This window comes from Centroberyx affinis, unplaced genomic scaffold (assembly GCF_046629955.1).
Source record: "Centroberyx affinis isolate AG114_WGS23_722 - 3 ecotype Tasmania unplaced genomic scaffold, CSIRO-AGI_Caff_v1 ptg000367l_1, whole genome shotgun sequence".
NCBI classification, from domain to species: domain Eukaryota; kingdom Metazoa; phylum Chordata; class Actinopteri; order Beryciformes; family Berycidae; genus Centroberyx; species Centroberyx affinis.
In genome coordinates this window covers 289,661-312,965 of record NW_027279038.1, presented here as the reverse complement: position 1 = coordinate 312,965, position 23,305 = coordinate 289,661, and the positions used below count along the sequence as shown (strand labels likewise).

The following is a 23,305-nucleotide window of genomic DNA, read 5'->3' as shown; positions in this document are numbered from 1 at the left end:
TATATATATATATATATATATATATATATATATATAGTTGATATATATGATCACAGTTGCCCAAAAGATTTCGGTGGTTATGTAGGTTATATGATTGGAACAGATTGTACCCATGCCCCAAGCCATCCTTACACAATTTTCTCTCTCTCTCTCTTTCTCTCTCTCTCTCTCTCTCTCTCTCAGGGTCTGAGTAAGAGGACAGGTGTGTCCTCCAGTGTTCTGCAGGCCATGTGGGTGAACTGCAGCACAGACAGTCTGTCCGCTGCACTGGCCTCCCTGAGGAACCTCTACACACCTAACATCAAGGTTACACACACCTGCTTTGCGTAAAAAATACACGCATAGATACGCACAAACACACACATACAGCATATAGTACACATACATGTACGCACATAGATATAGGCATACATATTCACATAAAATTTCATACCACTCATTCTCTTTGGTCCTGCAGGTAAGTCGTCTGCTGATGCTAGGCGGGGCTAGTGTGACCTGGTGTACGGAGGTGTTAGGCCACGCCCCCATCCTGGGTGTCCATGCCCACCTGGGACATTTGGAGATGGTAGCCGTGCTACTAGAAATGGGGGCTCCTGTAGATGGAACCACTGACAGCGGCATGACGCCCCTCTGCCTGGCCGCCGCTGCAGGACACCCCGACTTGGTCAGCCTGCTCTGCAAGAAAGGGGCCAAGGTCGGTATAGGAACCCAATTCTGCGCAAAGGGAGGGAGGGAGGCAAAATGTGGGTTTGGAGGGTATGAATACTGTACTTATCCTGGCAGAATCAAATATAATTCAATGAAAAAGTGCTCAGTTCCTCAGTGCCGTTACACAAGTGATATTATTTGATTTGATCTGAGCAGACCTGGTTTTACATTCACCACTGTTCCAGGATCTATTCTGGGAGAGAGATGACATAAACAGGCCTGATCTAGGCCAGCGTATTGCAGGCACCGGCCAGGACCAGTGTGTTTTACGTCCTTCTCTGTGCCCCTGTGTGCCAGGTGGGCCACGTCGACAAGAGCAGCCAGTGCGCTCTGGTCCACGCGGGGCTGAAGGGCCACGCAGAAATCATCCACATCTTGCTGGGCCAAGAGTGGGGATCAGAGAACCCCACTGACCCGCAACACCAACACTGCAGTGAGACTGGGGCTGGGAAAAACCAGGCAGTGCAGCAGGCCCTCACAGCTGCCTCTAGTGTGGGACACACTCAGGTACAGTATCAGCTGAACACATTTTTAACGCATTGCTGAAATAAGTTTTTAAGGAGAGTATGGTGCCTGTCCAGCTCAATGTAGGTTTTCACACAGAGGTACAATAAGGTGCAGTTTGCTATTTGCTATGGCCAAGGACTGTGGGTGCATCGGTTATGCTACTGCACATATCCAGTAACACGGAGGACTATAATATTGTGTTTTCCTGCAGGTGGTGAAGAGCTTGCTGGACTTGAATGATGAACAGCTGGCTGTGCAGATGGACGCTCACGACTCTCTCTGGGGAGAATCGGGTGCATTTCTCCTATCAGTCATATAAATTTAGCTTTCTCACCTCTTCCTGTCCTTGTGTTTGGCTCTAGAGTCATGTTCAAGGGCACTAGGGTTTGTATTTCAGGTATATTCTAGAGTAATTGAGTTATGCGTGATGAATTAATATTAAACACAGCTAACTACCTGTTTATGGATGCACACCAAGGTCTTTGAATGGAGCTGCAGGCCCAGTAGTATTAGCTACCCTCTTACCAGATTTCAGTGTTATGATTTGAAGGTGGTCTGGTTGATATCAAATAGTTGATTAGATTGTAAATTGTGTATTGTTTTTAGCAGAAATGGAGCATCACATTTATCACTGAGCATATCGTGTCCAGCCATATTTGCACTGTCTAAAAAGCAGCTATTATTGAATTGTCATACCTTTTCCTCCATCAGAGACGTTAGTGCAGCTCTCAGAATTTTGTTATGTCCATCTCCTAAAAGCTTGTCGGATGAAGCCTGGCTCTCTCCCTACAGCACCATTAGAGTCTAATACTATTATATGTCCCCCACTAGTTTTTTACTGAGATGGGGAAAGAGCGAGCATGAAACATGCACCTTTGCATGTACCAGTGCTCGGTCTTGCTTATGTTCAGTGTTGGATAGAAACTGTAATTCTAATCATTGGAGTACAGTCCATTTATGAAAATAAAATAACAATAGCCAAGGACATTGCAATTACATATTTGATAGAAATTATGAAAACTAGACTTGAAGGCCTAAAAGAGTAGAATTTTAGAGGGTAAAATGAAATGAAAAATGCATGCTACTACCTCCTCTGTTCCTTCTACAGCACAATTAAGTCTATCGGAGACATAATGGACAGCTTTCGAGGGGGCTGAAACGGTGTGAAATATAATCACCTTTTTAGTAGGAATATTCATTTCAATGGTTTAATTTGCATAGGAATAATTGCTTCACTAACGGTTACTATTTTGAGTAGCTGTGCAAAGTCACCTTAAACAAAAAGAATTGTATCACTCTAATTTTTTTTGTCATATACTGTATGCTGAGAATTTCTATTTAAACCACAGCAGTTTACTGTTGATTTGTTCACTCATGGGTACAGTAACATGAAACATGATGTCATTTATCAACTTTACTTGGAGGTTAGAGAATGGCATTAATACCTTCATCCATCTCCAGCTGCTCAATTAGCTGCAGGACTCACATACTAGTACATACTGGTTACACTGTTTGTTTGTTTTTTTGTTGAAGAGGAGCTATAAGTAAGGGCTAATGCAGGCTAAGGCATCTGTTTTGAGCAATTTTGATATCCAGTATTTATCACAGAGGCGTAGATTTGCATTAAAACAGCAAACGTCAAAAAAGTTTGTCTCACTGGACTATGTTACAGTTCAACAGATTAACCCAGGCCACGGTGTAAAGAGCTACAACACCTGCCTTGCAATCAATTAGATTATGAAATAACGCCAGCCCTACTTTTCTCTCTTTGTTTCTCACTCCTGCTTCTATTTCTCTCCTAAATGTGTCAATTATGTATTCTCCTCCGCCTCGTCGTCTCATCTCTATTCCGCCCCTCTCTCAGCGCTGAGTGCGGCAGCAGGGAGAGGGAGGATGGAGATGTGTGCGTTCCTCCTGGAGCGGGGGGCAGGGCTGGAGCTACCCAACCGCAGAGGCATGGTCCCGCTGCTCAGCGCCGTCAAACATGGACACACACAGGTGAGGAGGACTGTGTTCTGTTTTTAACTCTTAATGACACAGAATCACTTCACTCTTTTGACCTTTTTGGAGCGTTCATGATGTTTCTCTCTTTCCCAGGTAGTAGAGTTGCTGCTAAAGCACGGCGCGGACGTCAACATCACTGACAAGCAGGGTCGCACTGCGCTGATGCTGGCTGCCACTGAGGGGCATTTGAGCACAGTTGAACTCCTGCTGTCAAAGGGTGAGAGGTCACCGAGCGTCCCCGCCGCCCCACTGAGCTCCTAGTACGTTTGACGAATGATGTATATGAACTGTCCGGCAATGTTTGTGTTGTCTGTGGTCCCAGGTGCCTCTGTGACCTCTGTGGATCAGGAGGGGCTGACTGCGCTAAGCTGGGCCTGTCTGAAGGGTCAGAAGAGTGTGGTGCAGCTCCTGGTGGAGGGCGGCGCAGACCTGAACCAGGCAGACAGACACGGGCGGACTCCTCTTGACTTGGCTGCCCTCAACGGAGACGCAGACACAGTGGGTTTCATGCTGTTGTTTAGAATCAGACATCATGGTGGATGAATGGATAGATTTTTTATTAATCTCTGGAGCAGGTAGGAGATAAGTATTAAAGGATAAGTTTGGCGATTTTGGACCTATATATAATTAATCTCTTACATACCTGTAGTACTTGGACCTGCAGAGAATATTGACTCCAGAGTCAGCTGTCTGGTTGAAACGGTGAGCTCTGTTGCTAGTCTCTTGCTGCTAACAATGAGTCCAAATGGGGCTTGTCAAAATATCGAAACTCTACCCGGCTCCATGTGCAATTGTTTACAATCTTACTTGACTGTCCACAAAACTAGCTCACACCGCCAGTAAGGCACTTTCACCCCACAGCAGTCTGTGCTGCGGCAGAGAAAAATAGTTCTGTGATTTCCTGATTAGTGAAAGTGTGCGTAATGGAGAAACTGTGTCATGTTTGCTCTCAACTCCCCTGTGGAGCCTAGAAATGGCTTTTTTGGAGATATTTTGACAGATCCCATTTGGAATCTTTGTTAGCAGCAAATGGCCTAGCAACAGAGCTCGCCGTTTCAACCGACAGCTGACTCAGGAGCCAATATTCTCTGTGGGTCCAAGTACTACAGATACAGTATATAAGAGACAAATTATATATAGGTCTAAAATCGCAAAACCTATCCTTTGAATGATATTCAAGGATGATATAGCAACATCGGGGGCTGAAACCTGGCCTGCCAGCTGGGGGACAGGCTCACTAAACACTATGTTAAAGTAAAGTTAAAGAGATGCTTAAAGAAAAAGGCATACACCAAACTGACAGGATGATCAAACGTTTATTACAGCCGTAAGGTGAGAGGGAACATAACGCACAGGTGTCTGCTCAGTCTTTGAAAGGCTAGACCAAGAGAGGCAAGCTTTATATGCATGTGAAGAGGTTGTCTTCAGTAGATTACAGCTTGTTTGAGGAGCCTTCCTGTGCGTGACGACGCCTCGTGGCTTTTCACATACATCCATATCAGCCTATAAGACCTGGAAAAGTGGAAAAGTTTGTAGTGGAAAACAAGTTACAAAACTAATGATTATACCAGAGATTATAATCAAGAGAAGATGATTAGTAAATGAGAATAAATAATAATAATAATAATACTCTTATACTCCGACAGTCCCCCACATTTAAGCATTTCTCAGTCAAATAAAATAATTAAATCATAATGAGCATAATCAGGTAGATTAATCACACCTTCAAGAACCGCAACACAGGAGGTTATTTGCACTTACACCTCATATAGAGTTAAGTAACTTCAGTCAAAGCATCTTGATACACATCCATGCAACCATCCCATCGATCAGCAGGGGAGTAATCAAAACCATCGTATTGATCACACATTTCATCAAGACCATCATCAGGATATAATGGGCCAAACGTCTCTGTCACCACATTCTTCATGGAGATCGACCGCGGCTTCTGCTACTGCGAGGTCATTGAGTTTTCTCTGAACGTACCAGAACATACAGCGTGTAATCAGACAAATTACTGGAATAGATAACCACTTTCCCATTGCTACAATCTGCATTTAAAAACACAAATAGTCTCTAATCTGTTGCTGTCGTATGCGTGGTCAGGTGCATTGCCTAGTGGAACATGGATCGGTGCTGGAGAGGGCTGACAACAACGGTACCAGAGCTCCAGACCAGACTAGTGGCTGCCAGAACCCGGCTCTGGTGGCCTCGCTGCTGAAGAAAGGATCCAAGATGGGTATAAACACTATGCTCACCATTATGTCCGTGTACCTGTAACTCATTTTACACACAAGACAAGACTTGTTTTTCAACTAAGTGTGAACTGTTTAAAAAAGGGAAAAAGAAAATGTAATTCCTGACAGCCTACTCCCCTCTTAAATTTCTGTTTTGTTTTTTTACATTACTGACTTCTGATTAAAACCCTGTTAAAATAATAAAAATTAAGTATGAAAGAAAAAAAGACATGAGGAAAGTGCTCGCTTGGATAGGTCGGAAAATCGTCTCCACTGCTCTTTTCTAATTTTTTTTCTGGCACAGAGCTTAGACAGTGCTTTTTGTTTTGCACTTTTGCACCTGTAACCTATGAATTCACAGGAACATTCACCTATTTTAACTACTGTATATTGTTAGTCTCCATTCTGTAATACTTCCAATTTTACAGCCACATCTCAAACTCTCTTTACCTCTCTCTTCATCGGCTGATGCTCTCCTCGGGGTGCTCTCCTTGATTGACTAAAAGGCTACAGAACGGCTCCACACGATCGATCAGGTACATGATTTATGAGAGACAGAGAGTGAAAGAGACAAAGCGAGAAAGAGAAAATAAAGATAAATCTTTGTACCACTCCTTCAGGTCATGCGACGTGGGCTATGGCTTCCTCCAAACCAGACATTCTCCTCATCTTGCTACAGAAGCTGATGGAGGAGGGCAACATGTTGTACAAGGTAGGTTACCGCTGGAGGGACGAAAAACTGAATATGTTGTTAAAGTCTATTTTTGACAGTGTGTGTGCAGCTAGACGACTGGCTGCTTGTGGAGGGGTGACAACCTTGCAGCCATTTGAATGACTTGCAATTCCTCAAATTATTTTTGTAGTTTAGTAGCCAAAAACGGCTCAGCAGTTGCCTTCCCTTCCCTCCTCTCTGTCTCTCTGTCTCCCTCTCTCTCTTTCCATCTCCCATCCCATCTTTCTCACTCTCTCTCTCTCTCTCTCCCTGTGTTTTTTTTTATGACAAGACAGTACAGTAACATACAAAACATCAGTACATGATTCTTTATATATGCATATTTACATATAGAGGGGGTAGGACAGGACATATATAACGTGACAGATAGGACTTAAAGGAATATGACAAACAAGACCAAACATAGCTAGTGTGGTAATGGGCTGCACATTGCGTGATTACTTTATGCTTAACTATTGTTCTGTGGGTATGTTCGTTTTTAGCATTAAGGACCAGTTGAAGGTATTGTAGAAAGGGGGACCAGGTATCTTCAAAAGATTTCCCCTCTCCCTGTGTGTTTTTCAGAAGGGCCGTATGAAGGAGGCAGGCCAGCGCTACCAGTACGCCCTGAGGAAGTTCCCTCGCGAGGGGCTGGGGGAGGAGCTGAAAGGCCTGAAAGATCTGCGGGTCTCCCTCTATCTCAACCTCTCCCGCTGCCGCAGGAAAACCAATGTAAGGCCCACGGCTGTTTCAATGGTGTCAAACTGCTCATGCACTATTGAATAGCGTCAGGTTTTTCAGATGCAGAAGGGGCCCACAGGAGGGACGGGTGGAGGTGGAGAAGGAGGAGGAGGAGGAGGTGGGGAAAGGTGGGGTAGATCATCCCTTAAGATATATAATTTATCTGCATCAACGTAGAAAGATAATATCAGCATCAATATAGCTCGCCCTAAGAAATATCACCGCTTTTCCGTATAATATCTAATTTCATGTTTGCCTGCTAAACATAAAGCATGTGTAAGACCTGAAGGCAACATTTGTGGTCCAGTGGCGACATAATGAATAGCTGTGTGCTGTTAGATGTGTGTGGCCCGGAGCCAGGTTTGGAACCCACACCGGCGATGACAGACGTCCTAGCAGACTGTGTAAAAATGCCATCCTGAGGGTCACCGTGGCCAATGAATAATGGAGCAGATAATGTGATGTGATAAGGTCACTCTCTCGCAGACCGGAGTGCAGTCTCTCTCTTCCTCTGTCTCTCCACGGGGGGTTATTTACAGTGGATGTGCAAGTGGGCCGACTAAAGCCACATATCATATCAGAATGCAGGCAATAAGGGCCAGGAGAGAGACTACATGATACCGTCATTAAACATTCAGCAGCAATGTTCACAACCTCGCATCCAAGGCTGCCGTTTTGACCTCACTCTCAAGGACAGAATCACAATGCATTCGCCTCATTAAATATTCACCTGAGAGAGTGATGATGAGAGCAGTGAAAAACCGCTGAAAAACAAGCCTCTCTTTGTCTTTGTTTTTCTCCCTCTCTCTTTAGCTAGGTACACTTCAATGAAAATGATTTGAGCATGTGTTATATTTGATAGGCTAGGCTTCGATCCTCAGATCCATACACACATGCTTTCAGTGTAGATGCTCACACACACACACACACACACCATTTTTATTGGAAGAGCCTCAGGCTGCTCTGTATGCACTAAATATCCAGTTATTACTTCTGCTTCACAAACATTGTCCATTCTAGTCACTTAACTACAAAGGTCAACACACCCTGCATTTATTCTGTTAACATGCTGTGTCTAATGTGAGGCAAAGCAAATTTTCAGTTGTTCCCAGGTCTAATTTTAAAAAGATATTGCATTACATTAAAGAGATTTTTTTCTGTCTGAAAACACAGGACTTTGGCATAGCTGAGGAGTTTGCAACAAAAGCCTTGGAGCTCAAACCCAGGTCTTATGAAGCGTATTATGCCAGAGCACGGGCCAAGAGGAGTAGCAGGTAAGGCCATGTTAACTGGAGTATATCAGTACGAAGCATCTAGAAACTGTCAACAATACAGCATTATTTTACTCAATGGAAGTTCATTCTTGCGAGGGCCAGCAAAGCATTGGAATGCAAAATCAAACATTGCTCCTGTGCAGGTTAATTATCGCGGTGGCCATGTAAATGAAGTAGTTTTACGCTCCTTTGTTCATTTTCTCCGGCCTCCCCAGGCAGTTTGCTGCAGCGCTGGCAGACCTCCACGAAGCAGCACGACTCTGCCCCTCCAACCGGGAGATCCGCCGCCTGCTATCACGGGTAGAGGAGGAATGCCAGCATCATCAGAAGACATCCAGCAACAACACACCACAGGGTTACAACCAGGACCCCCACTCCCACCACCATCAACCCACCGAGGGGGAGACAGACGTCTACTCCCAGGGAAGCCTAGAGAGACAAATCCCCGTGGAGCAGGTTCCTGTAGAGAAGGAGGACGAGGAGGAAGAGGGAGAGGAGGTGGCCCTGCAATGTGGGAAAAGCCCAGAATTTTGGCCTCTGAATCCGTATGCTCCTAACAGGACTCTCCCTGGAAGTATGGCCTTCGGTTTAACGGATCAGGCGCCGTGTTTTCCTCAAGAGGAGTCCATACAGAGCCAACAGTTTGTGGACCTGCCTGAGCCTGTTCCTCCGCCCAGCAGACAGGGCAGCAGAACCCAGCACCACTGCCACTCCCTCCAGTCGGGGAGCAGAGTCGGGGGCAGGCCTCTCTCTCTGTGCGGCCCCTCCAGCCCTCTGCCAGGCAGACACATCTCCACCTCCCTGAGGCCGACCGCGGTGCTGGGAATCGACATCAGTCCTGTACCTAGCAGTGACCACTCTGGACACAGCCCCACTGACCACTATCACCCCATGTCCCCCAACAACTCCTCCCCCCCAGGCCCTGTCCAGCTCTACCAGCCCCGCTCCTCCAGCTTCTCCAGGGGCTCTGACAGACTCTCCACCCACTCTGTGGCTCTGGACGGCCTGGCTCTTGCTCTGGGGTCCGGTATGGAGGTTAGGAGGGAGGGTGGCGGGGGCACCGCCGGCTCACGGGGCTCTAGCTCCAGTCAGGCCTCCAGTGGGACCCTGTCAGACAGCGGTAGGCAGCAGGTGCCAGACGTCCCATGCATTGCAAAGAGCAGTGGGAGCTTCAAGGCAAAACCTGAGCTAAAACCCCGGCCCTTCATGGGGGTCATGGACAAGGCAGTCCGAGTCCAGGGCCAGCAAACCTCTGGGCTAGGCCGACAGGGCCAGGGGCAGGGAGGAGGGGTGGAGAGTTTCAATATGTCTGTCATGGAATTCCAAGTGTTGAACAATGAGTTCAAGCGCGCCTCGTACCAGGAGCAGCTCCCTGGAAGTCAGGCCAGCAGCCAGCAGCAGGGCAGGGAGTTTGGAGAGCGGCTCCACCAGCGGGAGGCCAGAGCCGCTGCGTCCTCCCAGCTCCGCTTCCCCGATGGGAGGCATAGGCAGGCCAGCCTGACGAGAGACAACCCAGCCCTTCACATGGCTCCCATCAAACCCAAACGCTCCTTTATAGAGTCCAATGTCTGAATATAGTTTATCAAAGCACAGATACAGGCTTTTTTCAACGGACTATGTCCCATATAAGGTAGCAAGGGAGACTGGTTTGAGAATAGCTCCCTGAGCCTGTTTTGTAGAGTTTCGCCGCTGCACTGCGTTTACAATCTAGAACCAGTGTTAAACTCAGGCTACTACGCTTTTGCTTACATGTGTCTACAGCTACACTAGTATATTCAAGAAAACCTGACATACCTTAAATAGGAAGTGAAAAATCTGTAGTATAGTGTCTCAACCTTTGGTTTATTATAGCAAATATAAAACTCATAGAGAAAGCATTGTGCACGAATATACAAAAGGTCATGGCATTAGTTGCAGGATATGAACATTTCTATTGTCAAGTGTCTTTTGAAGAACATTTATATTTGTACGGTGTACACTATATTTGCAGATTATATATTTCCCTGTAAGTGGTAATTATCTGTCAGCATACAGGCTTCAAAAGAAATTACTTTGTGTACTGGAGGTTCTTTTTCTTGGTACATTTGATAAAAGGCACTGTACATGACATTGTTGGAACTTTCTTGTCATAATCTAGTATTGAATTGATTGCTTCAATATACACAGTATGTTATTTATTTTTGCATAGCAGAGAACATATTCATATGAAGTGTTTATTGGTTTATTTGGACATGAAAGAGAGCATTTGCACAAGCAACAGAAGGATAAACACCTTAAGAGACTTCTTATAACTATATGTCCATAGTTGTCATATGCCCTTTTCAGAGTCATACTATGGATTACAGAATGTTACCACATTATCACTGTGGTATAATAAAACATTAATGGAGGACTAATGTGTTGTACTTACTGCCTAGATGGGTTTTTTTTTTTTATCACCTCTACATAAATGTCCCACATCTCCATTTCTACATCTACTTCTTTCACAGTATAATCAGAGTGTATATGCATGGGTCACAGAGTCCAGCCCATACACAGTACAACCTCACTGACCCAAACCTAAGACATCCAAACTCGCCTTTAACAAAGCCGGCAAAATAAACTAATCATGATGATGTGAATATGGCTACTTCTGCAAAATTGCTCAAATTTCTTCACTGATACATGCAATTTCAAGCATATCAGCTAGATGTTAGCCACTCGTTTGAACAGCCTCCATTCCCAAATGGTTCAGAATAGCAAGGTTCAAAAATGTGCAGACAGCCTGAAAACATCAACACATATGTAATGCTACTTTGTTGGATCGCAGATAGTGATGCCCATTGTTTTCAGCGAGACATAATTGTAAAAACAAATTTTCACTAAACTGAATGCCAACACAGAAAAATTCCCACATTGTGCCTTGAATAGAAAATGAAATACATATTTGAAATGTCAAGGTATTCCTGCGAGCCCTGTATTCTTGTTTCTGTCTTCTTTAGGTAAGATAATTTGGGGGTGGGGGGGCAGCAGGCAGTCTTTAGGATTCTAGTGGCTGGTCTTCCAGCGGCCAATGGCCATCTTCAGGGTGTGGTTAGGGGTGAGCAGAATCGTCAGTAAGGGGAGGTTGGTCATGGGGCTGGAGCGGTTCTTGGTGTTGATCCAGCTCTCAATGGCCTCTCTCTCATATGAGTAGCCATCTGTTTGGGAAACATACACAGTAAACTCAAATTACAATACCAAGTGCAAAGAAAATAAGTTCACACTCAAGAAATATCAAACAACAACTTTATAGTGTTCAAGAAATACTCTTCCAGCGATGTGCTATATGAAAAATCCAACAAGGTCCCTGTGGCTCATAAGTTGACTCAAACTTGTATGTGATGTCATTACAGGCAACCAGAGATGTGACCAAGTCAACTTTGCTTGAGTCCCATCTTGAGGTACAAGTCAAATCAAGTCCCAAGTCTAAATGTAGATTACAGTCAAGTCAAGTCCATGTCATTAATGTAAAGTCTCAAGTCAAGTCCCAACTCTAAATGAAGAACACCAAGTCAAGTCAGAACAAATTAAAAGTCCAGTATCAATTTAATATCTTAAAGAAAACTAAATACTGTATCTAGGACTTGTCAATACAATATGTTTTTAATAGGATAAAAACTTGGTAAGTGCATCATGAGTTTAATTTCTATAATCAGATTCAACCTCAATAAATTCAGTCGCTTCATACAAATTCAGAAAACAGAATTTAAATTCAGTCGTCTGGTGGAACAAATCTCATCACTTTCAATCTGAGTCATTTACACAAACACAAGATCTTTTGTCAAGATTTTAGAAACCTTTTCAGTTCATCAAAGTACAAGTCAAAGTCAAGTCCCAAGTCACCAGAACCCAAATCAAGTCAAGTCTCAAGTATTATGTTAATGCATCAAGTCTCAAGTAATTAAACATGTGACTCGAGTCCCCGCTTCTGCAGCCAACTAATGTGCTAGAGTGTAATAGCTGTGAGGTGGATGGTAGACTAGACAGGAGACTTGCAGTCAGGCAGGCTAGCTGCTGTGTGGTGCGCTCCTCTCTCACCAGCAGCGATGACCGGCTCCCTCATCAGCTCTCTGGTGATGGGACACAGGAACTCGTCAGGAATGCCTGTACACACTGACGCACTCTTCAGCTCCTCCACCTTCCTCAGGACTTTACTGCGCAGACCTAGTGACTCTACACACACAACACAATCAGAGAACATGACAGAAGAGAGAGACATAGACAGTTTTACTTACTTTATTTTGTGTGCTCTTGTTGTCAAAATGGATTTTGCCAAGAGCCAAGTGGAACAGGCCAGACTGACTCAAGCCCCCTCTGACCCAAACACTCACATACATAATAATATCAATATCAGGTCCTTCAAACCCTGAAAAAAAATCATATTGCCTTTTTAAGTGCTATATCTCCACACTAGTGTTTGTTGTTCCTGTGTTGAGCCCATTTCTATTTTGGTTCCAATTCAAAATTACAGACTAAGCAGGCAGCATCATTTGTGTGCATTTCAGTTTGAACATCATCTTTGAAGTAAGATAAGACTAAGAGTTTTTCGTGCAGATTGCCATAGAAACGAAAGGACTGAAGATTGTCAGAGTTAACTACAGCTGAACACACAACTCTTTCGCAAACTCCCGGATAATCTTACTGCAACATTTTGTTTCATTTTATTACGGCAGCTTAGGGCTGGGCGATATGGACCAAAAATCATATCTCTGTATGTTTAGGCTGAATGGCGATACACGATATATATCTTGGTATTTTCTACAAAGTGGGCTAAATGTTCAGTTGTAAGTCAAAGCCACATGTGAGATGTCACAAGCACTTTTATTAAAACAAGACTGTGATCAAAATAAATTGCAAAGACAGGGTTTCTTTCCCTGTTTTAGAACAGTCTGGTAAGTTCAGAAAATGACATCACTTTCCTGTAATGCAGCCTTTAAAACCAGGAAAAGACAACACTTATGCCATATCACGATATTACGATATCCAAAATTTAAGACAATATCTAGTCTCATATCACGATATCGATATAATATCAGTATATTGCCCAGCCCTACGACAGCTCTTCATTTACCACAGAAAAGCCTACCAATTCCCACTAATGAAGGAATGCAGCTATTTCTCTATCTTTCTTTGGGTTAGACAAAACATGTTTGCTACTCAATGGTGTTCTCAAACTTAGTTCTGCCAAAAAATGTAGGATACATGTTACCCCGTGCAAACAACAGAGAACAATATGAACACATGCTGCCGCAGCAAACAAGCTAAGCCGTGTACACTGAGGAGTGACTGACAGCGCTCACTTTGGGGCTGATAAAGATTGACTGTGGGATGGAGATGTCTGCATGACATTACAACAAACTTTTGCTGACAATTACTGGACAAATACTAACCAAGCTGATGGACTGACAACAACAGAACACTCTTATTTTAGCCTAGGTGTTGCACATCTTACAGAAAAAGCCAGAAAGGTTCTCAAAATCTGATAAAAAAAAACAAATTTCCAGGAACCACATTTCACCCCATTTCAGACCGACTTGGAAATAACCAAGAAGGCCTAATGATATTAGGTGTAAAGCCATTTTATACCTTATGGGAAATACAGTTTTGGAGATTGGGTTACGTAACTGATGGACTGCTCCTAAAGCAGATTACAGTCAGAACTGCTGAAACCCCACAGCCTAATGCCTTTGCAGTACAGCCTATAATATTATGTAATCTTGCAGATTAAAACCCACATCAACATTCATTCACTCCTTCACCTTAACTTTATTTAATTCTCTGCCTTTATAAAATCCAAGTAAATAGGTAAGAAGCCAGGCATTAAATCCTAAACCAAACAAATCCATATGTTAATTCCCACAAGAGACCAGGCATATAATACCCATAACACTGTGTTTACACTCCTTATATTGCAGCCATCAAGTGATTCATAAGTAAGCAGCAGAACTTTGAGTGAATGGAAAAGTTGCGCTGTATGTGCTGAACTGTGTGTGATGTTTGTCTTCCTCACCTATGCGTAGCTCTGAGGCCAATGTGTCTTTAGTTAGACTGAGCAGCTCTGTGCCGTCTATGTTGTTGGCTCTGAATTTGTCCACCAATTCCTCCAGGCCTTCCTCCACCAACCATGCTGACACATCCTCTTCCGACCAATCACTGACCAACAGCTTGGACTGGCCTGCTAATGTTCTCCCTGAGAGGGTGAAGCAAAATAGGAAGTGAGTCCTTGCCAGCTGCAGCACCTTTTGAAAAACGGCCAAGTGGTCTTCATGCAGGACTATCTTGGAATCTTGCTGACTGGGGGTAATCTGATTATTGATGGCTAGCATAGCTTGTATCATAATACAAATGAACAACTAGAGGTTTTTTAGAGGTTACTGAAAGGCTTAAACCATCATTGACACAGGATTTAATCTAAGAGGTGGAAAAGTCTTGCACACTGCAGACAGATGTATGTTTAATGCTGGAACCTAAACTGGACTTCATGGCACCCACTGGAATACACGTGACCCATTCCTAGTTAACTTACCAAAAGACTTTTTTTTTTTTCAAAATCCGGAAAAAGAAGAGGCTTCCTACCTTCACTTGAGGTCAATGCAGATTCTTCTGAAACACAGAAATACGCATAAACAAACAGTACATGGTGATACGAAATACAGTACATGGCAACTTTGGAAATTATAGCCATTCATTTGTTAGAGCAAACATGAAACGCTATTAAGGAGAAGACAAAACCTTCTAGTATTGAGGTGAAACTCTTTTTCCTTTGGGGCTTAGGCCTCTTCCACCTAGCATACATTGCAACAATATGATTTAACTGACTAGTGATGGCTATCTGACATGACATTTTAAAATATTGACCACGCTTTACAGAAAGTATACACCACCTAAAATAAGATCATGCAGAGTTTTCTTAGCTAAGTTATTTTCAGAGCTGGTAAACACACTGCCCCCAACTGGGAATTATGACAGGAACTATCTAAATTGGTCTGTGACTGCAGAGTCCTGGCTGCTATTGTTTAGTGCACATCTGGCGTTATCGAGACAAATTATTCTTTCATGCGTCAAAAAGCAGTTCCAGTGTATAAAGTGTAGATAAAAGGAAAACTAACCAGGCAATGATTTCCCATCTTTCCCATGAACACGATGTGAAGTGAAGAAGGTAAACACAAAAATGTAAGTGTAAGACTATAAACATGCAGTTCATCTTCATCAAAATATAGTTTGTTTATCAGACTGCTGTGTGTGTGTGTGTGTGTGTTCTTTCTCCCCACCGTGGCCACTGCATCCGTCCTCTACCCTCCAGATGTTTACGGTCTTATCCATAGATCCTGTAGCGATCAGTGGTGAAGTCGGAGAGAAGGCACAAGCTGTCACATACCTGCAAAGGAGAGCAATCATTTGAATGTCACTTATTTCAACAATACATATTGTGTTTCCTTGAAGTTTAATTAAAGAACGTCTGCTTTTATGATAACAATAAGAAGAATAAACTTAATTTGTATAGCACTTAACAATAAGTGATTTAATCAATTAAAACCACATCAACATCAAACTCGTAAAATAAATTAAAACAAGTGAAAACAAGAAGACAGCACAAGATTAAAACAAATAAGAATAGAGGATAAAACAATGGAAAAATAGCAGAAAATAAGATCGGTTTGTACCAGTTAAAATCCTAGTTGCTGCACTTTGAAGCTGGAAATGTGAAAGAGACTATTGATTGATACCCTGAATAAAGTCGGAGTTACAGTAGTCGAAACGAAAATGTAGAAATTGTTCTCAACTGAAGGAAGGAAGACTGGACTACTCTCTTTACCTCTTCAAAGCTTAAGTCAGCATCAAAAATTACTCCAAATTTCTGGCAGCTTGCCTCACATGGGCAGATAGTATTCCTATTTTATCAACAAACAATTCAAATGTGTTTGGGGGTCCAAATAAAATTATATCTCATTCGTTTTCATTTAGCTGCAGAAGATTTTGTGACATCCAGCAATTTATATCACTTGGGAATGGCTAGACTGTTCGAGTCACTGGAGTTCAGGGATAGATGCATCTGTGTATCATGAGCGTAGAAATGGAAGAAAACAAATGAGGGCCTAAGTTTGAACCTTGAGGAACTCTGCAGGTAATGGGTGCTGAAGAAGAGAAGTATAATATAATAAAGAATGCTCTATATATGAACTGAACCAATAAGGTGCTGTATCTTTGATGTCAACCCAGAATTTGAGGGGGTGAACAAAAAAATGGTCTACACTATCAAAGGCTGCACTAAGATCTAAGGATTAAAATCAAATTTTCACCCAAATCTGCTGCTAAAAGAAAGCCAATGGTAACTTTAATGAGGACAGTCTCTGTACTATGCATTGCTCTAATCTGACTGGAGCTGTTCAAAAATGTTGCTTTTATTCATGAAAGCAATTAATTGTCTTGAAACAACTTTATCTAAAACCTTAGATAAAAATGTAAGCTTGAAGATAGGCCTGTAGTTGCTGTGATTTAAAGGAAAAATCCATGCTTGGATACTCTTACACTGTTAGATACCATCCTTTTGTGAAGTTCAATGCATTCTCTGAGTTATTTTTTTGATGAAGTGTAAGTGTAATTTACTTTTTTGGTGTACCCACTTTCCCTCAGCCTGCCTCGTCTACTTCTACTTCAGTTAGTGATTTCCTGCGTTTCCCAAAATGACATTCCTCAACCCCGAGAGAAGGGGCGTGAGCTTGTTGCTTTCAGTCAAAGGTGGCTGTATGGGCATTTAAATGGCCTGTAAATGTGATCATTCAGCTGTGGGGTATACGTGTAGGTGGAGAGAGAAATAGCGTCCGCGCACCTTTCTCAAAACGCAATATGTCGTGTCGCTGAATTGCATTCTGGTCTATTGAAGCTACTGTCAGTGGAGAAATTGGTATCTCTGCCTCTTCTGTGATGGATTTCTCGGTGTATGATTGTTGAATATCAAAGTGCAAAAGGCTAAGTCTAAAAAGTAGCTCTTGCTCCTTTGATTCTGAGGGACTGACACCAAAATTTACAATTGATGTTTTTGATATAGCTGAAAAATGAAAAATTTTCTGCAATCAAACTCAATTGTAGCTGCGCAGGAAATATCTCTACATGATGTCACATCTTCTATGTTTGGCCAGTTATCTGTGGGAATAAGAAAAATACTCCTGGTGGCTCGGTGGTCTAAGGCACATACCATTTAACCGTGACATCCTGGGTTCAAATCTGGACCTGACCTCTCCTTCAACTATCTCATAAAAGCAAAATGCCAAAAAAATAATCTTCAAGAAAAAAAAAGAAAAATACACTACCAAACAACAAAATGGGCCCAGAAATGCGAGGAACATTGCCAACAGCTGTTATATAACAGTGTTAAGGTGTTTTACGGTGGATTTTTCCCTGTAACAGATCTAGGCTTGGCTATTTAAGAGGGGTTGAACTACCGCATGTTTAAAAACAGATCAATAAGTGCCAGTTGCCAGAGAGCTATTGATTATCAATAAAATACAAGAACCAACTGTAGGAAAGACCTCTTTTTGGATTTTGTAGGAACAGCATCAAGGGGGCAAGTGGTGGAGATGAGCGAGAAATGGGTATATTTACTTTGGTACTTTTAGTAACGCTTTTATTCATGGTTACACCAAATAAGAAAACTCATTAAAAAAAACACTGATGTCATGTAACCACAGCAGTAATAAGAGTGAATATTTACCTCTCATGCTGGTTCAATGTGTAAAGCAAAACTGCATTATTCTGAAAACAGAATGATCAAGTTCAGTGCAAAACAAACCAAGAATGTGACGTTATGAAGGTTACAGAAGACATAATTGAGTTAATTGTATGATATAAACCTAATACTGAGTTAATCAATATAAAAGAGAGGTACTTACTGCATCATAGATGGTAACAGTTTTGTCCACAGAGCTGAGGGAAATAAAAAGCTGAAATTTTAATCATGTCAGCAATGTTTTAATTACCCAGTACTTGATATGTTTAGACCCACATTCACTCATTTGAAATGCAGATGAAAAGCAAACCCTCAAAATATTTTCATGTTCATGTTGCCTTACTTTGGGGAATAAAGCAATGCATGTCTCCCTCCTGTGGCTGAATGGAGTACTACACTTATTTGTGTCAAGGATGGCCTACAGATGTCCAGGCCAACAATGCCGTATTGATCTAAAACATGGCTATGCAATTGAAGGTTATCCTACTGATTCCTTGTGAACTTTCTTGAGGGAGGTCAGGATGGTTAGTAATATCTGAAATGTCTCTGTCTGAAGTAATATTTTACCCAGACACAAGCAGCTGTCCATCTGAGGAGAACGCACAGGAGAGGACAGGAGCCGACTGCCCGGTTAGAGTGTGCAGGAGCTGCATCTTATAGGCTAGAAGTGACAGAAAGAAACAAATCAAAAGCCCACATCAGTAAATTACCCCATTGACTGACTGTCAACATGCCCGGCAATACATACTCTAGGTGGAAAAGTTTTTGTGCTGAGGGTGGGAGTGTGTTGTGAGTGACAAAGGTTAATATGTCAGCTGGAATTACAATAACGATCACTTTTATTGGCCGGGTACAACGGGCGCACCAGGAATTTGTCTTGGTATACGGTGCTGACATTTTACCAGACAGTTACACAATCAAGGATTGACGCACTAGGTGCAGAATAAAACATAACAAGGTTTTGTATGACAGTAAACTCGACACTCTACAATTATACATTCATTAGCCAAAGAATTGTCCCTGTGTAGCAGCACTTTAATAGTTGGTAACACTATGCCAATGCTGCTATACAGGAACACTGGACTTGGATAAACCAGGCCATCTTAATTGATATCCATAAAAGATAGTATTAATGGTAGAGAAGATAATATGAGAGGGACGGGGAGAGAGAGGCAGAGAGAGACAGAGAGAGAGAGAGAGAGAGAGAGACATGCAAAGATAGGTCTCTCTACCCCCAGAGCTCGACTTGTTAATGGCCCAGATCTTCAGGTGGCTGTCTTGCCCACAGGATGCCAGATGAAACTGCACCACTTGACCACCTGAAAGACAAAAACACATGCAAATGAAATGATTGTGTGGTTCCAAATGAACCACTTGCTATGTTCAATCCCTCATAAACAGCAATTAGTCTTGACATAAGGCTGATAGTTACCAATTTGGTTATTTGTTAAAAGAATGCAACAATGTGTAACTAGGTCATATGTATACTTTGTGAAAAAATGTATGTAATTTGTGCCAGAAACATCTGATCAAGATATGTGCCACAGAATAGCTGATGGGACATTTCCAATTCCTGTTTCTCACCGCTGAGGATGTTGGGAGCAAAGGTGCAGCAGGTGACTCCCAGGTCGTGGGCATTCTTCTCTGCATGGAGCTGGTTCATATCCAGGTCCCACAGCCGGAGGTCCCCATAGGTGGACCCAGTCATAAACACCTGGCCACAGGGGCTGAAAGAACAGGCTACCATCGTTGTGTCATTCACTGCTCCGGTCCTTTAGAAAAACAACCAAGAGCAGCTACATGAACATAGGCAACATGTCTTTTTACATTGAGGCTTTCGCCTGTTTTGTCCAGATGCAACAAGGACAGGAATATATATGCTATTGTCAATATGTGTTTGAATGGATAATTTGAAGGAATCATTTTTAAGATTTTCTTTTTGAAGGAATCATTTTGAAGACATTGTTTCTGAATACACATTATTAACCTACATAACCTGTAGTTCTTATTAAACACTGGAAAACAGTACTCCATCCTTATCAACTTTACCTGCACAGCACTTTAGAGGGGAAATCCCACAGAGCCAAAGAGCCATCAGATGCACCGGAAACCAGGTAAGCAGAGTCAGGAGAGAAGGCACAGACCCTGACAGGGCTGCGACCAGGATGCTCTAGGACAGCCTCAATCTCCCCTGTGGCCATCGACCAGACAACCGTGGTTGCGTCTGTCGAGCACGAGGCGAGGAACTGTCCGCAGGCGCTGAAGCAACAGCAGTGGACACCGTAGCCATGACCTGATAGAGGTGAGTAGGGCAACTCGGAGAAGTCACGGATGTTGTAGATCCGGAGAGTTTTGTCCCCAGAACAGGTGGCTAACAGTGATGCAGAGAAAGCACACCAGTTGACATCGTCTCGATGGTCTTGCAAAGTGCATATGAGAGACACCATTTGGAGAGCCGGTCCTAAATTTGGAGGAAATTAGAAACTTAAAACATTATAGAAAGTGACAATGGCAAGTTGAACTCCAAACACTTGAACCCAGTAGGGTGGAAAGGTTCAGAAAAATAGAAAAACCAGAAAAAACAGTCCTTCAAATTCACTCTTCAGTCTCTATTTGCTTATTCAAGCAGCAGCAAAGTAGACTGAAGAGTGAATTAGCAAGTTTTAACACTAACTTTACCTTAAAATGACAATAATGTAAGTTCTTACTTTGTATTCCATCCTGCTTAGCTCATATTGTATCCCTAACGTTTGTGAATTGATGCCTGAATGGGGATGATGTTATTTCTTCTGTAAGCAGCAGTTAAAATCTATCTGCTGTAATCTAGCTGCTGTATTCTAAATACAAGGTGGAGGCGTTTGAGAAACTTTTTTATTTAGGCAACAAATAAAGGGAGTTGCAGTAGTCTAGGTAGGAAGCAAAGTGGCACTTGTCTGTGTAAGTCGCTTCAAATGAATGGAGAAAGAGTATGCTGCTAGCCTGGGCTAGCTAACTAAGTTAAGTTGAGCTGTTAATGTTATTTTCAATTTCTTATAACTTAATAATAGGAGAAGAAGGGAGGTGAGAAATTGACATAGCTAACCTACTCGTTAAGAAAAACATTAGATTTCCTGAACTATAAATTGAGTTAACGCTAACGTTAACTTAGTTAAACATAGATAACATCATAACCATAGAGATGTTATATCTCTATGGTTATGATGTTATCTATGTTGTATCTCTATGGTTAAACCAAAAGAGATACGGACACCTTTATGCGACGTACAAAGCAGTAAGCTGAGGCTAGCTAACGTTAGAAGATAGAAGAGCCGATCGAGATGCAACTGACTTTCCACAGCATGTCTCTCACCAATGGAATAACTGTGAGAAAGCAAAACAACAAACAGGCTGAGTGGGTAAACTATATAAAATATATATGCAACGTTACAACAGGTAGAACAGTGTCTTGTACCTTGCTCCGTCTTGTTGTCTGTTTGTTTACTTCCTCATCAAACAGCTGACCATGACGTAATGCGTGCTTGCGTCACGAAGCGAGAATCCGTTACAATATTTTATATTATTTAGCCTAATTGTATTTCACTTTATTTTCCGTTATATTCATACATTTTAAATATTTATTTACTCTACTATATACTACTATATATATATATGTTTTTAATCTTTTTAGTTGTATTACATATTATAGTATATATTTATATATATCTATATGTGTGTGTGTATACACACACACACACACACACACACACACACATACATATATATATATATATATATATGTATTTTAATTATTTTATTTTTATTTTTTATTTATTTTTTTCTTTTTTTCTTTTACATTACTTTTTGGAATTGTATTTTTTTGTGCTGTACAGTAATAGGCTAAGATGTTCCAGCTACAGCTATAAATTTGTGGGTTGATATTCAAAATTTAAATTAAAAAAAACAAAAAATGATAATAATGATGTGACCAGATGTGAGATTCGTTGTCATTATGATACAAAGGAAAGTACAATTCACTATATTGCAGTCAAATATTGTGTACTTGACATTGATGTCCAGTCCAGTCACTCCTCAGAGCTCCAACTTTCACCCAAGGTTGAAAAAAAAAAATTCATTTGATATTCAATTGATATTCATGATCCTTGGTAGAGTCCTACTGTTCAAAGCAGAGGGTTAAAAGGTGCCCAGAATACCCAGAATGCATTTGGAAGGAACTGAAGTTCTTGAGAAAATGCAATTATATCCCTGCAAGATTACCTCAAACTTTGCAAATTTCATGAGCAAGCACTCCTCCCTTGGAAGATATGCTTTGTCCACAGTTTTCCCCCACATAGAATGCTATTATGAAATAACTCTGATATCACCACAAAAAATATATCTATTCCTCCCCAGATGGTTTAATCACAACATTTTATCCATATTTGATATGGTTGATAAAGATGGCAACATACTAACATATGAACATTACATAACTTCCCTTTACACTTTAGAGCAGTGATTCTCAACCTTTTTCATATCAAGAACCCCTAATTTACTACACATTAGATGCACGGACCCCCATAGGATGAGATTTTGTCTCTCTGACCCAAATTTGAGAATATTTTTATTGTTAGATATGATTTTGTCCAGAATTCCAAGACTATCTGTACTGTAGGTGGACATACTGTAACAGTGAAACTATGATCATAGTCATTCTACATTCTCTGACTGTGTTAACTTCTTGTAAATTAAATAATGGTGAAGTTTAACAATTTATCAATTTGCTGGGGACCCCCTGGAACCCTCTCAAGGACCCCTGGTGGTCCCCGGACCCCACATTGAGAACCACTGCTTTATAGGATGTAATCTTGTCTGTAAAGCCCTCTGGGATTCTCCATCTGATGAAGACATTTAGAATATGCAGGCAAAACAAATTATTATTATGCCTGTTATTGAAAAAAAAAAAAAAATCCATAGGCCTAAATGCCTTCAAGCCAAAAAGAACATCATACCCAGAGTTATCTGTCTGGAATGCATGTGCTGAAAAAATAAACTGGAAAAATAAAGTGGTCAATATCAAAGTTAGAGAACCCCACTTTAAAATTCTACACACAATTTGCCCCTACAATAATATTTTATCTATTTTTTGGGATATTGAAGATGTATGTTAATTTTGTAAAGATACAGAGGAGATTATTCAACATGACTTTAATGATTGCAGTATTACTGCTTACTGGAGGGATTTAAGTGAGGATATTTCTTTGAATTTGTTGTATATGTCATAGACAATGACATGTCATAGACATGATGACAAAGCGGCTGACTTATTTATACATTTTCTATTTCTTTTATATGGAAAAATGTATATACATAAACACCTTTTTAAAGAAAATCTATA

General features: G+C 41.7%; 2 protein-coding genes across 2 annotated transcripts in view; one reads left to right on the top strand and one right to left on the bottom strand.

Moving 5' to 3' along the window:
- The window catches only part of LOC139641375 (protein TANC1-like), a 30,805-nt gene extending 21,050 nt beyond the window's left edge, over positions 1-9,755 (top strand). Inside the window, 12 exon segments of the mRNA XM_071515720.1 lie at positions 184-306; positions 458-694; positions 1,006-1,215; positions 1,427-1,508; positions 3,080-3,213; positions 3,313-3,436; positions 3,542-3,717; positions 5,326-5,458; positions 6,077-6,168; positions 6,754-6,900; positions 8,083-8,183; positions 8,399-9,755. Coding sequence (XP_071371821.1) covers positions 184-306; positions 458-694; positions 1,006-1,215; positions 1,427-1,508; positions 3,080-3,213; positions 3,313-3,436; positions 3,542-3,717; positions 5,326-5,458; positions 6,077-6,168; positions 6,754-6,900; positions 8,083-8,183; positions 8,399-9,755 — 2,916 coding nt within the window.
- A 334-nt stretch (positions 9,756-10,089) lies between these two features.
- Positions 10,090-21,428, bottom strand: wdsub1 (WD repeat, sterile alpha motif and U-box domain containing 1). The gene is made up of 13 exons (XM_071515747.1): positions 21,383-21,428; positions 19,981-20,392; positions 19,516-19,703; positions 19,164-19,250; positions 18,499-18,592; positions 18,095-18,128; positions 17,917-17,957; positions 15,476-15,582; positions 15,314-15,331; positions 14,781-14,807; positions 14,215-14,394; positions 12,243-12,377; positions 10,090-11,362 (listed from the first exon to the last, which is right to left on the bottom strand). The coding sequence occupies exons 2-13, from the start codon at positions 20,376-20,378 to the stop codon at positions 11,211-11,213; spliced, it is 1,461 nt and encodes a 486-aa protein (XP_071371848.1). The 5' UTR covers positions 20,379-20,392; positions 21,383-21,428; the 3' UTR covers positions 10,090-11,210.
- Positions 21,429-23,305: the final 1,877 nt, after the last annotated feature.

Coding starts and splice junctions, on each gene's coding strand:
- wdsub1 (XM_071515747.1), bottom strand. CDS start 20,378: ATGGTGTCTCTCATATGCACTTTGCAAGACCATCGAGACGATGTCAAC. Junction 18,129..18,498: donor GGACAGCTGCTTGTGTCTGG/GTAAAATATTAC, acceptor TATTTCCCTCAG/CTCTGTGGACAAAACTGTTA. Junction 11,363..12,242: donor GGAGCCGGTCATCGCTGCTG/GTGAGAGAGGAG, acceptor TTTCCCAAACAG/ATGGCTACTCATATGAGAGA.